Source organism: Lampris incognitus, chromosome 6 (assembly GCF_029633865.1).
Source record: "Lampris incognitus isolate fLamInc1 chromosome 6, fLamInc1.hap2, whole genome shotgun sequence".
Classification (NCBI taxonomy): Eukaryota; Metazoa; Chordata; class Actinopteri; order Lampriformes; family Lampridae; genus Lampris; species Lampris incognitus.
This window is the reverse complement of record NC_079216.1, coordinates 8,438,882-8,452,244: the sequence shown is the minus strand read 5'-3', so window position 1 is coordinate 8,452,244 and position 13,363 is coordinate 8,438,882. Positions and strand designations below refer to the sequence as shown.

At 46.5% G+C, this 13,363-nt stretch overlaps 1 protein-coding gene across 1 annotated transcript in view; it reads left to right on the top strand.

The window, feature by feature from the left end:
* The window catches only part of LOC130114205 (PDZ domain-containing RING finger protein 4-like), a 105,117-nt gene that overhangs the window by 59,525 nt on the left and 32,229 nt on the right, over window positions 1-13,363 (top strand). The window contains exon 2 of the mRNA XM_056282014.1: window positions 5,447-5,700. Within this exon, the coding sequence (XP_056137989.1) occupies window positions 5,447-5,700 (254 nt within the window). The remainder of the gene's footprint in view (window positions 1-5,446; window positions 5,701-13,363) is intronic.

Below are 13,363 nucleotides of genomic sequence, written 5' to 3'. Positions count from 1 at the left end.
GATGTGGATATGTGTCCTGGTCGCTGCACTAGCGCCTCCTCTGGTCGGTCGGTCGGGGTGCCTGTTCAGGGGGGGGGATAACAAACTCAGAGGAGGCATGTAGTAGTTTGCAGCCTTCCCCGGGTCGGCAGAGGGGGTGGAGCAGCGACCGGAGTGGCTCAGAGAGCAGGGTGATTGGCCAAGTACAATTGGGGAGAAAAAGGGGGAAAAATCCCCCCAAAAGAGTCTTAATTGGAAAGATTTAGCATCGATCCATGGATGGATCAGGACAGCATTTATATTGGCAGTCACAGGGGCGCCGATGTCACGTGACTTCAGCGTCAGGTGAAATGTAAAAGCCAACATGGCGTCCAAAAGCAGAAACGAGCCGTTAGATGGGGTAAAAAGCCTCTTCCGCCGTGTGTGGTCGGGAGTGAGCGGCGGTTCCGGAGTCTATTTATAGGGAACCACTGTAATCACAGTGTGGGAGTCCATATGGGAGAGGGTACCCTGACAAACTGCAAAGATTACATTGAATTATTTTTATATTTTCCTTTCGATGCCTCCATATTATAGGCAGTATCGGGTGACGCACCTTGTCATGAAGAAAACTTGGAAGTCCAAATTGTCCTGAACAAATTGTTAAACAGCTCGCAGACTGGACCGGCTTTAACAGGACCTCGGGGTCCAGGTGGGACTGCAGCTCGTGGACCACCTGTGGGTCCGCTGACTAACAGTGAAGGTGTTTGTGGCTGGAATTAGAAGGGGGGAAAACACCGACGTGGGATTAAAAATCAGTGAATAGCGCTGTAATAGATAATAACCCTCCCCTACAGAAACTAGTCCCACCAGAGAGGCTTGAGCGTAGGGACGTTATTTTCCCTCGTGTGTGAACACGGCTCCTCTTCTTCAGTGGTGGTCTCTTTAGCTACAAGTTGCAGATTATCTGCTGTTGTATGACGGGAAGAGGAGTCCCCTTGGTTGTCTTCGGTGACGGTTGACGTAAAAGACGTCGCGTGCGTCCAGACAGTGACGCGGTGCTGCTTTAACGAGGAGACACAAGTGTGTCGATCCTGACCTGCGTGCTGCATCCTTCCAGCCCTCTTCCGCTTTCACGAGCATGTCATCTGTCAAACCGCCCAAGGCTAACAGGGCTAGGCTAACAAGGCTAGGCTGAAATTAGGTCACATTTGTATTCACGCCCCCTAATTGTGTTATTGTGGTGGTTTTGTTTTATTCATTGTCCTTTCATGCATTGATTTTTAATTGGAGCAATGTAACATTTTTTTTTAATGATATGGACTTTTAAATGGCCATCAAGTGACTGGTGTTGGAAATTAACTTCAGCTACATGTAGGGCACATCGCGGGCACCCCCCCCCCCGCTTCTCTCCCCAATTGTATCCCGCCAATTACCCCACACTTCCGAGCCATCCCGGTCGCTGCTCCACCCCCTCCGCCGATCCGGGGAGGGCTGCAGACTACCACATGCCTCCTCCCATACATGTGGAGTCTCCAGCCGCTTCTTTTCACCTGACAGTGAGGAGTTTCACCAGGGGGACGTAGCGCATGGGAGGATCACCCTGTTCCCCCCAGTTCACTCCCCCCCCGAACAGGTGTCCGGACCGACCAGAGGTGGCGCTAGTGCAGCTACCAGGACACGTACCCACATCTGGCAACCGCCGATATCCATGTTGGTCAGGAATTGGGACCACTTTATTATAAGGGAAATATATTTCCGTTAGATAACCCCGTTAAATATCGTTAGAAATGTCGTGTCCCCCAGCCCACAGCCGTGCAACACAAGGACAAAAGCACATCCAAAAAAATGACAAGAACACAAACTACAAACATCACCGTCCAAGAGAGCGAACGCAGCAGGATGACTGTCGGAACATGGGCTAGCAGTTAGCTTAGCCTGCCCCGCTACCGCGTCCTGTCAGACCGCCCTCGGTGTTTCCTCCTCGGGTGCAGTATCAGGCAGGGCCGTGGTCCCTGGGCCCACCGGACGCAGCAGACCAGGCTCCCCCAGCCGGACACCCTCGGCACACCTCGCCGCCCTCCACACGACAACACTACAACACAGTCAACGCTAAGCGAGGCCGCCGCCAGACCGCCCTTGGTGTTTCATCCTCGGGTGCAGCATCAGGCAGGGCCGTGGTCCCTGGGTCCACCGGACGCAGCAGACCAGGCTCCCCCAGCGGGACACCCTCGGCACACCTCCCCGCCCTCCACACGACTACACTACAACACAGTCAACGCTAGGCGAGGCCGCCGCCAGACCGCCCTCGGCGTTACCGGAGCTGTCGGTCTGCACGGGCTACGGCATGGTAGGCAGTGGAATAGACCGCCACGCTACCTGGACGCCCACATCACGGGCATCTTAAGTGTAACTGGCGATGTCCCCTGCACTTGCCCCTTGCAGATAAATAAAATCAGCACCTACCGTGTCGAAGTCAACAAGATATGCTGCACAGTAGGCATCCCGCTTGAAATAAGGAGGGGTCACAATTTATCTTCATGAAATGTACAACATAACTGGAAGTAGCAGGTGGCATAGGCATCTTGACTGTGTTGAGTATCTCACACACACACACACACACACACACACTGTGTGCAGTACTAGAAATCAGGTCAGTGTGAGACTCGGGAGTTGGCTTCAGCTTTTCCGTGTCGGTATCTCGCGTGGTGAACAGGGTTGTGATCTGGGTCCAGAAGTGGCTTCTGCTTCGGGTTTCCTGGACATCGGCTTTCGATCAGAACAATAGAAGCGGGTCGCTCCCACCTCCCCGCTTATTTCCGACTCTACTTTTACTCATCGTGTTAGCTCCATTCAACCAGCGCGCTCCCCCGGCCCAGCGCCCCGCTCCAGAAACCGTCTTTGAATACAACTGCCGCAGTAATTGTGCTGCGTCTCCCCCACCCCCCCCCCACCCCCCACCTCTCTCTTCTGCGGTTATCTAAATTATAATCTCTGGTTTCAATATTTATACCAAAGCACATTCTCTGAGGTATTCCGTAGCCATGATTTCTTTTCCAGAGCAATTACCCGGGCTAAACGAAGCAATGGTTTTCTTCATACATCCGCCAGCTGCAGCGCAAATGGCTTTTACTCCGCCAAGAATTGTTTTATTTTATTTTGATTTTGAAGATAGAGCGATTCGGTGGGGGGGGGGGACACACTTCTGATGGAGGAACGAGAACTTTTCATTGCCAGAATTTACAATGACTTTACTTTTATCGTCACTAGGAGCTACAATAGGTTGGAAGTAAAGGTGCTTGCAGCACTTTCACTTCACCCAGAAGACACCTCACCTGCGAGGAAGGAGGAGCGCCAGCTCCTGGCTCGTTTCTCCTGTCATACTGTATGCAGAAGGGTGGGATGTGTGTTGTGTTGACCCCAGGTAACTTCACGTTTCGTTGGTCACCAAGTTTGCTCATAAGGGTCAAATCATCTGCATCTCTTGGAGATCAAGCCGACGACTGTAAGGGTTGACGTTCAGTATTTGGCGTTGGCGTTTGGTTTTCTGGCGCAGCAGCTTCTCCTTGATTTTGACCGTGGACGTTGACGTCAGGTCTTGACTGAGACCAGATTGCTCGGGACGTCCGAGGCTGCGTATCGATCTGCACCGCCAGCTCCGGTTGGTTGTCGTTTGATGCCTCAGCACAGCTGTGCGGCGGTCGCAGGGAACGATGCGTCTGCTGGGGACGTTCAGAAACTGCGGGGTGTTGGCGAATGTGTTGTGTGTCGGCCATCTTTCTGTTGTCATATTTGTTTGTCTTGCTTGCCTTGATTTGTTGTTGCTCACGTTGCTGAGCAGCGTGGATTTAAGTGGAAACACACGTAGCGGCGTTTAACTCCTTGCTTTGTAGAGCCGGTTCAGGCCGTGTTGAAGAAGGACGCAGCATGTGATGAACGTCCGAGTAAACGTGTATAATTCGCCCAATCAAAAACCGTTGAATAACATGACCGCCGTTCAACCCAGGATGCTTTTTTTTACGCCGTGTCTGGTCAATTTGTCCCTTTTCTTTTGCAGAGCTCAACACAGTAGCGCACAGTTATCTCACAAAATTAAGATTTACACGGCACAGACTGACACAAGGTCCAAGGGCTTTTCTCCCTGTTCAAACTCACACATCCACACATCTACTACTACTACTACTACTTTTGGCTGCTCCCGTTAGGGGGCGCCACAGTGGATCATCTGTTTCCATCTCTTCCTGTCCTCTGCATCTTCCTCTGTCACACCAGCCACCTGCATGTCCTCCCTCACCACATCCATAAACCTCCTCTTTGGCCTTCCTCTTCTCCTCTTCCCTGGCAGCTCCATATTCAGCATCCTTCTCCCAATATACCCAGCATCTCTCCTCCACACATGTCCAAGCCATCTCAATCTTGCCTCTCTTGCTTTGTCTCCAAACCGTCCAACCTGAGCGGTCCCTCTAATATACTCGTTCCTAATCCTGTCCTTCTTCGTCGCTCCCAACAAAGATCTTATCTTCAGTCCTGCCACCTCCAGCTCCGCCTCCTGTCTTTTCGTCAGTGCCAGCATCTCTAAACCATATAACATAGCTGGTCTCACCACCATCTTGTAAACCTTCCCTTTAACTCTTGCTGGTACCCTTCTGTCACAAATCCCTCCTGACACTCTTCTCCACCCACTCCACCCTGCCTGCACTCTCTTCTTCACCTCTCTTCTGCACTCCCCGTTACTATGAACAGTTGGCCCCAAGTATTTAAACTCATCCACCTTCGTCACCTCTACTCCTTGCATCCTCACCATTCCACTGTCCTCTTTCTCATTCACACATAGGTATTCCGTCTTCCTCCTCCTCCATCCACACATATAGATGGGAAAGTAAGACACTTGCATCACTTGGCTCAGGAGGTAGAGCGGGTCGTCTCGTAATCGGAAGGTCGTTGGTTCGATCCCCGGCTCCTTCAGAGAGCATGTTGACGTGTCCTTGAGCAAGACGCCGAACCCCTAACTGCTCCTGATGAGCAGGTGGGCGCCTCGCATGGCAGCCTCCGACATCAGTGTGTGAATGGGTGAATGTGAGGCGCACACTGTAAAGCACTTTGAGTGGTCGGTAGACTAGAAAAGCTCGACATAAATACAGCCCATTTACTTGTTAACTAGGTGAGCCGCCCCCGATGCTCCCCATCTGGTGCTCAAACCACAGCCCACCCGTCGATGGTGGCTTTGTGTTTTAAAGGGTAACAATCACTATTTTCAACATTGCCACTGCTTTCGGTGGGCTACATCAAAATAGGCTGCATTGTATAAGAAAATGCAAATAGCCGCCCCAAATACGGCTGTTGTAGCGAATGCCATCAAGTGCCACATGAAGAGGTTGAAGTTATTCCTACAACAGAGAGAGAGAGAGATGTCGAAAATGATCGTTTCCCATCAAAGTTGTATTTGAAACAGAGTTGGGTTGATGTTGCTCTTTCTGTCCTCCTCCAGGTGAATGGGAAGGAGCTGTCCAAGTCCAGCCATGAGGAGACGGCGGAGGCCGGCCACAGCGCTAAGGGGCCCATCGTGGTGCAGGTCATCAGGCGTACCCCGAGCGGCCGCCCCCACGGCCCCCCTCAGGAAATCCACGTGGTGGATGTGTGCACGCAGACGGACATCACTTTCGAGCACATTATGGCGCTGGCCAAGCTGCGGCCCGCCACGCCTCCCGTGCCGGACGTCTGTCCCTTCCTCCTGTCCGACAGGTACACATCCTCGGAGAATCTGCTTTACGCCCCCGAGTACATCCCCACATTTGACCGGAAATTTGACTTGATGTGTTTCGAGGTCAATGTCCTATGTATAGATGGCGGCACGGTGGCCTAGCGGTGAGCGCTGTCGCCTCGCCACAAGAAGGTCCTGGGTTCGAACCCCGAGGTTGCTGGACAACCCGGGTCCTTCCTGTGTGGAGTTTGCGTGTTCTCCCCGTGTGTGTGGTGGGTCTTCTCCGGGCGCTCCGGTTTCCCCCACCATCAAAGCAGACATGCATGCTAGGGTTAATACTCCTTCCTGTCTGTGCCCCTGACCGAGGCAGTGGGATAAGAACTGGAGTTGGTCCCCGGGCGCGGCTCCAAGCTACACGGATCGCAGCTAGGATGGATTAATTTGCAGTAAATGAATTTCCCCAAGGGGATTAATAAAGGAAAGTTAATTAATTAACAGATCTCTCTGTGCACACCTCATTTAAACCTCACCTGTCTGTCAGGAGATGGAGGGCTAATACCCAACACCGATATTCCCTCTGGGTGGCCGGCAGCCTTTTTATGCTGCTACCCATTTAACTGTCGTTACCCTTCAACTGCAACTGAGAGGTGGTATTAGGGGTCATTGGTCGTTCTTAATGTACACTTCAAACTCTCCGCTACTGTGAGACTCGTTTATCATCTTTCAGTGGTGTTACTTCATGAGGAAATGTTGGGCGTTGTCAGGTGTTGGTTATTGTTGTGGCAGGTTTTTTGTTGTTGTATAAATTAATGATAATAAGGCCCGAATACCCAAAACTTCACAGAAAACGAGGGTAGTTTGAGGTAGTATTTGAAACGCTAGTTTTGATCTGATGTTACATTGCGAACCTCAGTCGGATTTCTAAGCATGATAATTTTACAAATGTAAGCTGATACCATGATATATATATATATATATATATATATATATATATATATATATATATGTAAAATACATTCATACACATATGTATAAAAGTTTGTTAAAAGAAACACTCAAATAAGGAGCAAAATAATCCAATGATTGCTTATAGCATGAAACAGGCTTGTACTGTCTCATAGAGAATTTACCTGACCAACAGGATTATATATATATATATATATATATATATATATATATATATATATATATATATATATATATATATATATATAGCCATCCATCCATCCATTTCCCGAACCGTTTATCCTATCCTCAGCCTATCCCAGCAGTCATTGGGCGGCAGGCTGTGAGACACCCTGGACAGGCCGCCAGACTATCACACAGGGCTGACATACACACACACATTCACACCAAGGGACAATTTAGTACGGCCAATTCACCTGACCTACATGTCTTTGGACTTTGGGTGGAAACCGGAGCCCCCTGAGGAAACCCACACAGACACGGGGAGAACATGCAAACTCCACACAGAGGACGACCCGGGACGACCCCCCCAGGGTTGAACTACCCCGGGGCGTGAACCCAGGACCTTCTTGCTGTGAGGCGACCGCGCTAACCCCTGCACCACTGTGCCGCCATATATATATATATCAACACAGATACAGGAGAAAAAAAAGATGTTTTAATACATTGCAGTACAGGCCTGTTTCATGCATCGCACACTCATCAGCTGCTAAAAAACTGGAAACTGGGATATATATAATATATATACGTATATATATATATAAATCCAGTTTTTTCTTTGTTGAATCACATTAGCAGCTGAAGCGTACGCGAAGCATGAAACAAGCTTGTACTGCTATGTATTGAAAGTTTTTTTTCTTGCATTTATATTGATAGTCCGCTCCTCATTAGTTGAGCACTTTTATCAACACCATTGACGGTTTCCGGAAAAAACCCACTATCTCCATCCATTATCTCACCCGCTTATCCTGCTCTCAGGGTCGTGAGGATGCTGGAGCCTATTCGGGCATTCATTGGGCGGCAGGCGGGGAGACACTATTGACAGGGCGCCAGGCCGTCACAGGGCCATATATATATATATATATATATATATATATATATATATATATATATATATATAATATATATATATATATATATATATATAATCATCTAGTCTAATCACCCCTGTATGTTTGTGCTATTTTGTTCTGTTGTCTTGTTTCACCCCCTTTATTGTAAAGCAACTTTGAGGGTTAGAAAAGCGCTATATAAGATTGATGTATTATCGTTATTATTATAATTATTGTTATTATCTAACCTTGCTGGCAAACTTTAGTGCTGGAGCACTAATATGTGCTTGGAATTGTATGGTAAGGGAAAGTTGACGGTGGGAAGGTTTTTCCCACCTGTCTTGTAAAACTGTTTGCTCTCTCCACAAACTCAGTGGCGGGTCGCCCTAGAGCTGAATGGGGCGAATTAATATTTTTCAAAAACTTGAGCTCAAATAGATTTAAAATTACATTCCTGGCTCTGACAGTAGGGTTGTATTTTATCTGTGAGCTTCCAACTAAGGCTGAAGTCACACTGGCAGCAGTGAAGCCATCTGGCCGGCCCCACAAAGCATGATGGGATACCTGGCAGCATTGCGCAGGCTGATGGCACGGCGAGAAAAGGTTTCCATCAGCCGACTTTGACTGCCGCATATGAAATTCGCATAGCGGCAACCAATCAGATTTCAGAAGTCGGTTTTTTTTTGTTGTTGATTTCTCTCCCCCATTGTACTCGGCCAATTACCCCACTCCTCCAAGCCTCCCCGGTCGCTGCTCCACCCCCTCTGCTGATCCAGGGAGGGCTGTGGACTCCGCATGCCTCCTCCATATGGAGTCGCCAGCTGCTTCTTTTCACCTGACAGTTTCACCAAGGGGACGTAGTAGCGTGTGGGAGGATCCCGCTACTCCCCCTAGTTCCCCCTCCCTCCCGAACAGGCGCCCCGACCGACCAGAGGAGGCGCTTGTACAGCGACCAGGACACATACCCACATCCAGCTTCCCACCCGCAGACACGGCCGATTGTGTGTGTAGGGACGCCCCGACCAAGCCGGAGGTAACACGGGGATTCGAACCAACAGCCCCGTGCTGGTAGGCAACAGAATAGACCGCTACGCTACCCAGAAGCCCCCGAGAAAAGTGGGTTGTGAATATTCCATCGCTTCCAGGGACGGCAACATGACCCGGAAGTGGCCGGTTTGGGTGCAGGTCTTTGGTCCAACCAAGCAGTTACACACCTGATTCTATCAGTCAGCCAGTAGTCTTTACTAAGGACCCTGCCTTGTAGACTCAGGTGTGTAACTGCTTGGTTGGAACAAAGACCTGCACCCACACCGGCCCTCTCTGGATCATGTTGCCCGTGGCAAGTGAATTATGCCGTTCCTATGTTTTGAGAATTACTCGATCCCGCGCTGCCAATCGAGACACAAACAAAGAAACACGGTTTGGTAGTTGTTGATCTTATGTAGGCTACTTGTAATTACTGAATTTAATTTAACCGGGCACAAATACAATAGACGCGTACGTCTATCACAGAAAACGGCATGTCCGTTGACTTTGGCTAGTAGCGTGCAGAGGTGGTGACAGAAGGTTCCCGGGGCACCTGACACGCCAGAAATTGGCATAGCGACATTTGTTAGCATGTTCTTGCAGTACCAGAGGCGTGGCAAAACCGCTAGACACAGTTAAATTAGTGACGCAGAGAGCGTTTACCCATGCTGCATAGTCTTTATGGGGCAAATTATCCTCCGTCTGGGCACAAATGTGTAACATAGGATGATGGGACACTGCTAAGACCTTCTCTTCATCCATTTTGGGGCGTCCCTAGCAGCTACCCCATCAGAGGTCAAAGCAGTTTTGTTGCTGGTCGACGGTGCGAATTTGAGTCGCCGGAGTTGAACTCTACGTGAAAGCATTGAACAAACTTACTTCACGACCAGAACCGAATCCGCCGGTCTCCACAGGTCCTTTCAAACCAGTTGATTTCGATGCAGATGCAACTGCCGTGAATGCCGGTGGGGCCGAGGCCCAAGGTTGCTTCGTGCTGCAACGACGGCGTTTCTCAGCAGTGTCCCGTAGCCTCTGAGCAAAGCGCTGACCCCCGCCCGGTTTAAGTGTGGTCTATATGTGAAGCGTTTACATCGAGAAAGAAAATGCATTAAAAAAAAAAGACAAAATCTTGTTGCCTTGCGTCAAATTGAGTCGAATGAAGTTCGGTTCTTTGCACGATGCGCCCCTCTTGGTGACTCCTCATTTCACGGAGGAACCTCCCCTGCCCTCTTTCCACCTCGTTAAATTTGACAAATCGTTCACTGGCTTTGGCACCGTTGGACCGGAAAAAAGTTCCACTTCCAAAAAAGCCTTAAATAAAAGAAAATAATCAGCTGCACTAGAACAAAGGCGTGTGTGTGTGTGTGTGTGTGTGGAGCGGTAAACACACACTTGGGTGCAAATCAGAGCTCAGCTGGAGGCTTCAGAGTACGGTACCTAAAAGACACGATTTATGCCGCTTGTCTGAAGATGGGGGGGGGGGGGGTAAAAAAAAAAAAGAAATTAAAAATAATACAGAAAAACCTCTGAGGTTGGCCGTCGCCGTTTTCTGAGCTTCAAGTATCGACGAGGGGTTTTCCTGGAAGACAACAAAAGAAACCCGGTTCATTATTTCCCTTCCCTGGTATTTCTGTTCTTATTCCACTGATCTCGGCGGAGTGCGAAGTGTGAGCAAGACAAAGTTTAGCACAGAGGAATATCTGGGTTATTCCTCTCGGGACCCAGACGTTGAAACGGCAACTGCAGGGGCGCTTCATAGCTCAGAGCTGGGAAGTTAATTGAGACCGTCCCTGCAAAGCAGAGCATGTGAAGCAGATCATTATTTTCCCACAACAGTAATTGATCAGTTCCAATTAAAACCACCGTCATTTCGTGGTTTAAATAGATTTCTTGCTTTAAATTCTAATCCTATCTATTCAATTGCTCTTTTTTATGCGGTGTCCAATATTAATTAAAAGATGTATCCATCCATTTTTTTGTGTCATACCACATCTGACCCCTCTTAAAATCCTGTACAAGTTAGAACTATCCCAAATGCATATCAGTCGGCACAGCTTTATTCATATAGTGCATTTGGGACATAAAAATCCAATGCAGTACCCTGTATATTATATAATGTTGAAAGATATTCATAGAAATATAGAATATACAGTATTTATTCCATCCTCACAGAGAACACTGGACTTGGCTGGAGGGTGGGTGTTAAAACTGTGTGATACACACGTAGTTCAGCTCATGTTAAATCACTGTTGTAAATTCATACGCTGGACACCGCGTCTCTACGGAGCCATAGTAGTAGCATAGTAGCGACACGCCGACTCAGTAGACCAGTAAACATGATATTTAATTTCCCCCAGCCCTCATCCGTGCAACACAAAGACAAAAACATATATCCAAAAACTACAAGAACACTTATATCCAAACTAAGAACACATATATCAAAACTAGAACACATATATCCAAACTAAGAACACGTATATCAAAACTAGAACACATATATCCAAACTAAGAACACGTATATCAAAACTAGAACACATATATCCTAACTAAGAACACATATCCAAACTAAGACCACATATATCAAAACTAGAACACATATATCCAAACTAAGAACACATATATCCAAACTAGAATGCATATATCCAAACTAAGACCACATATATCAAAACTAGAACACATATATCCAAACTAAGAACACATATCCAAACTAAGACCACATATATCAAAACTAGAACACATATATCCAAACTAAGAACACATATATCCAAACTAAGACCACATCTGTCCAAACTAAGAACACATATATCCAAACTAAGAACACATATATCCAAACTAAGACCACATCTGTCCAAACTAAGAACACATATATCCAAACTAAGAACACATATATCCAAACTAAGACCACATCTGTCCAAACTAGAACACATATATCCAAACTAAGAACACATATATCCAAACTAAGAACACATATATCCAAACTAAGAACACATATATCCCAACTAAGAACACATATGTCCAAACTAAGAACACATATATCCAAGCTAAGAACACATATATCCCAACTAAGAACACATATATCCAAACTAGAACACATATATCCAAACTAAGAACACATATATCCAAACTAAGAACACATATATCCAAACTAAGAACACATATATCCAAACTAGAACACATATATCCAAACTAAGAACACATATATCCAAGCTAAGAACACATATATCCCAACTAAGAACACATATATCCAAACTAGAACACATATATCCAAACTAAGAACACATATATCCAAACTAGAACACATATATCCAAACTAGAACACATATATCCAAACTAAGAACACATATATCCAAGCTAAGAACACATATATCCCAACTAAGAACACATATATCCAAACTAGAACACATATATCCAAACTAAGAACACATATATCCAAACTAGAACACATATATCCAAACTAGAACACATATATCCAAACTAAGAACACATATATCCAAGCTAAGAACACATATATCCCAACTAAGAACACATATATCCAAACTAGAACACATATATCCAAACTAAGAACACATATATCCAAACTATAACACATATATCCAAACTAAGAACACATCTGTCCAAACTAAGAACACATCTGTCCAAACTAAGAACAGATATATCCAAGCTAAGAACACATATATCCAAACTAAGACCACATATATCCAAACTAGAACACATATATCCAAACTAAGAACACATATATCCAAACTATAACACATATATCCAAACTAAGAACACATCTGTCCAAACTAAGAACACATCTGTCCAAACTAAGAACACATATATCCAAACTAGAATGCATATATCCCAACTAAGGACACATCTGTCCAAACTAAGAACACATCTGTCCAAACTAAGAACCCATATATCCAAACTAGAACACATATATCCAAACTAAAAAACATATATCGAAACTAAGAACATATATCCAAAGTAAGAACCCATATATCCAAACTAGAATGCGTCTATGCAAACTAAGAACACATATATCCAAACTAAGCAACAAAAAAACACTTATATTCCTTACACACACACACACACACACACACACACACATATATATATATATATATAAAATCTAGTGAGTAAATTCTTGATGAGACAGTACAAGCCTGTTTCATACCATAAGCAATCATCAGCTGTTGCTCCTTATTTGTTGAGCTCTTTCCCCACCATTGGGTGTTTCTTTGAACAAAGTTATATATTTATACACAATATGCAGAAACACACATGTTGAAGCCAAAGCTACATAAAGGTGAATCAATGCTTGTCGGTGTAAGGGCCAAATGCCTGTATGTGCACATGTATGTATGTACATATCTATACATGTAGGCGTGTGAGCTGATGACCTGTGTTGGTGCAGGATACCAACTGGAGGGGAGGAGGGGGGGGAGGTTGGGAGGGGGGTTTACCATCCCTTGCATACATCCCTCGTGCTATATAACTTTATAATTGTGTAGCATCCCCCCCCCCCGGCGGGCCTGCGTGTAATAATCTGGCCTGCTTGGCACATCCATTTGGTTTCAGGGAAGGTTTACAAGGTGATTAAAGCAAACGGTCTGATAAAAGCCAGGCAGCGCGGCGTGTCGCACGCTCAGCGGTTACCTGCCGCCCCGGGCCGAGT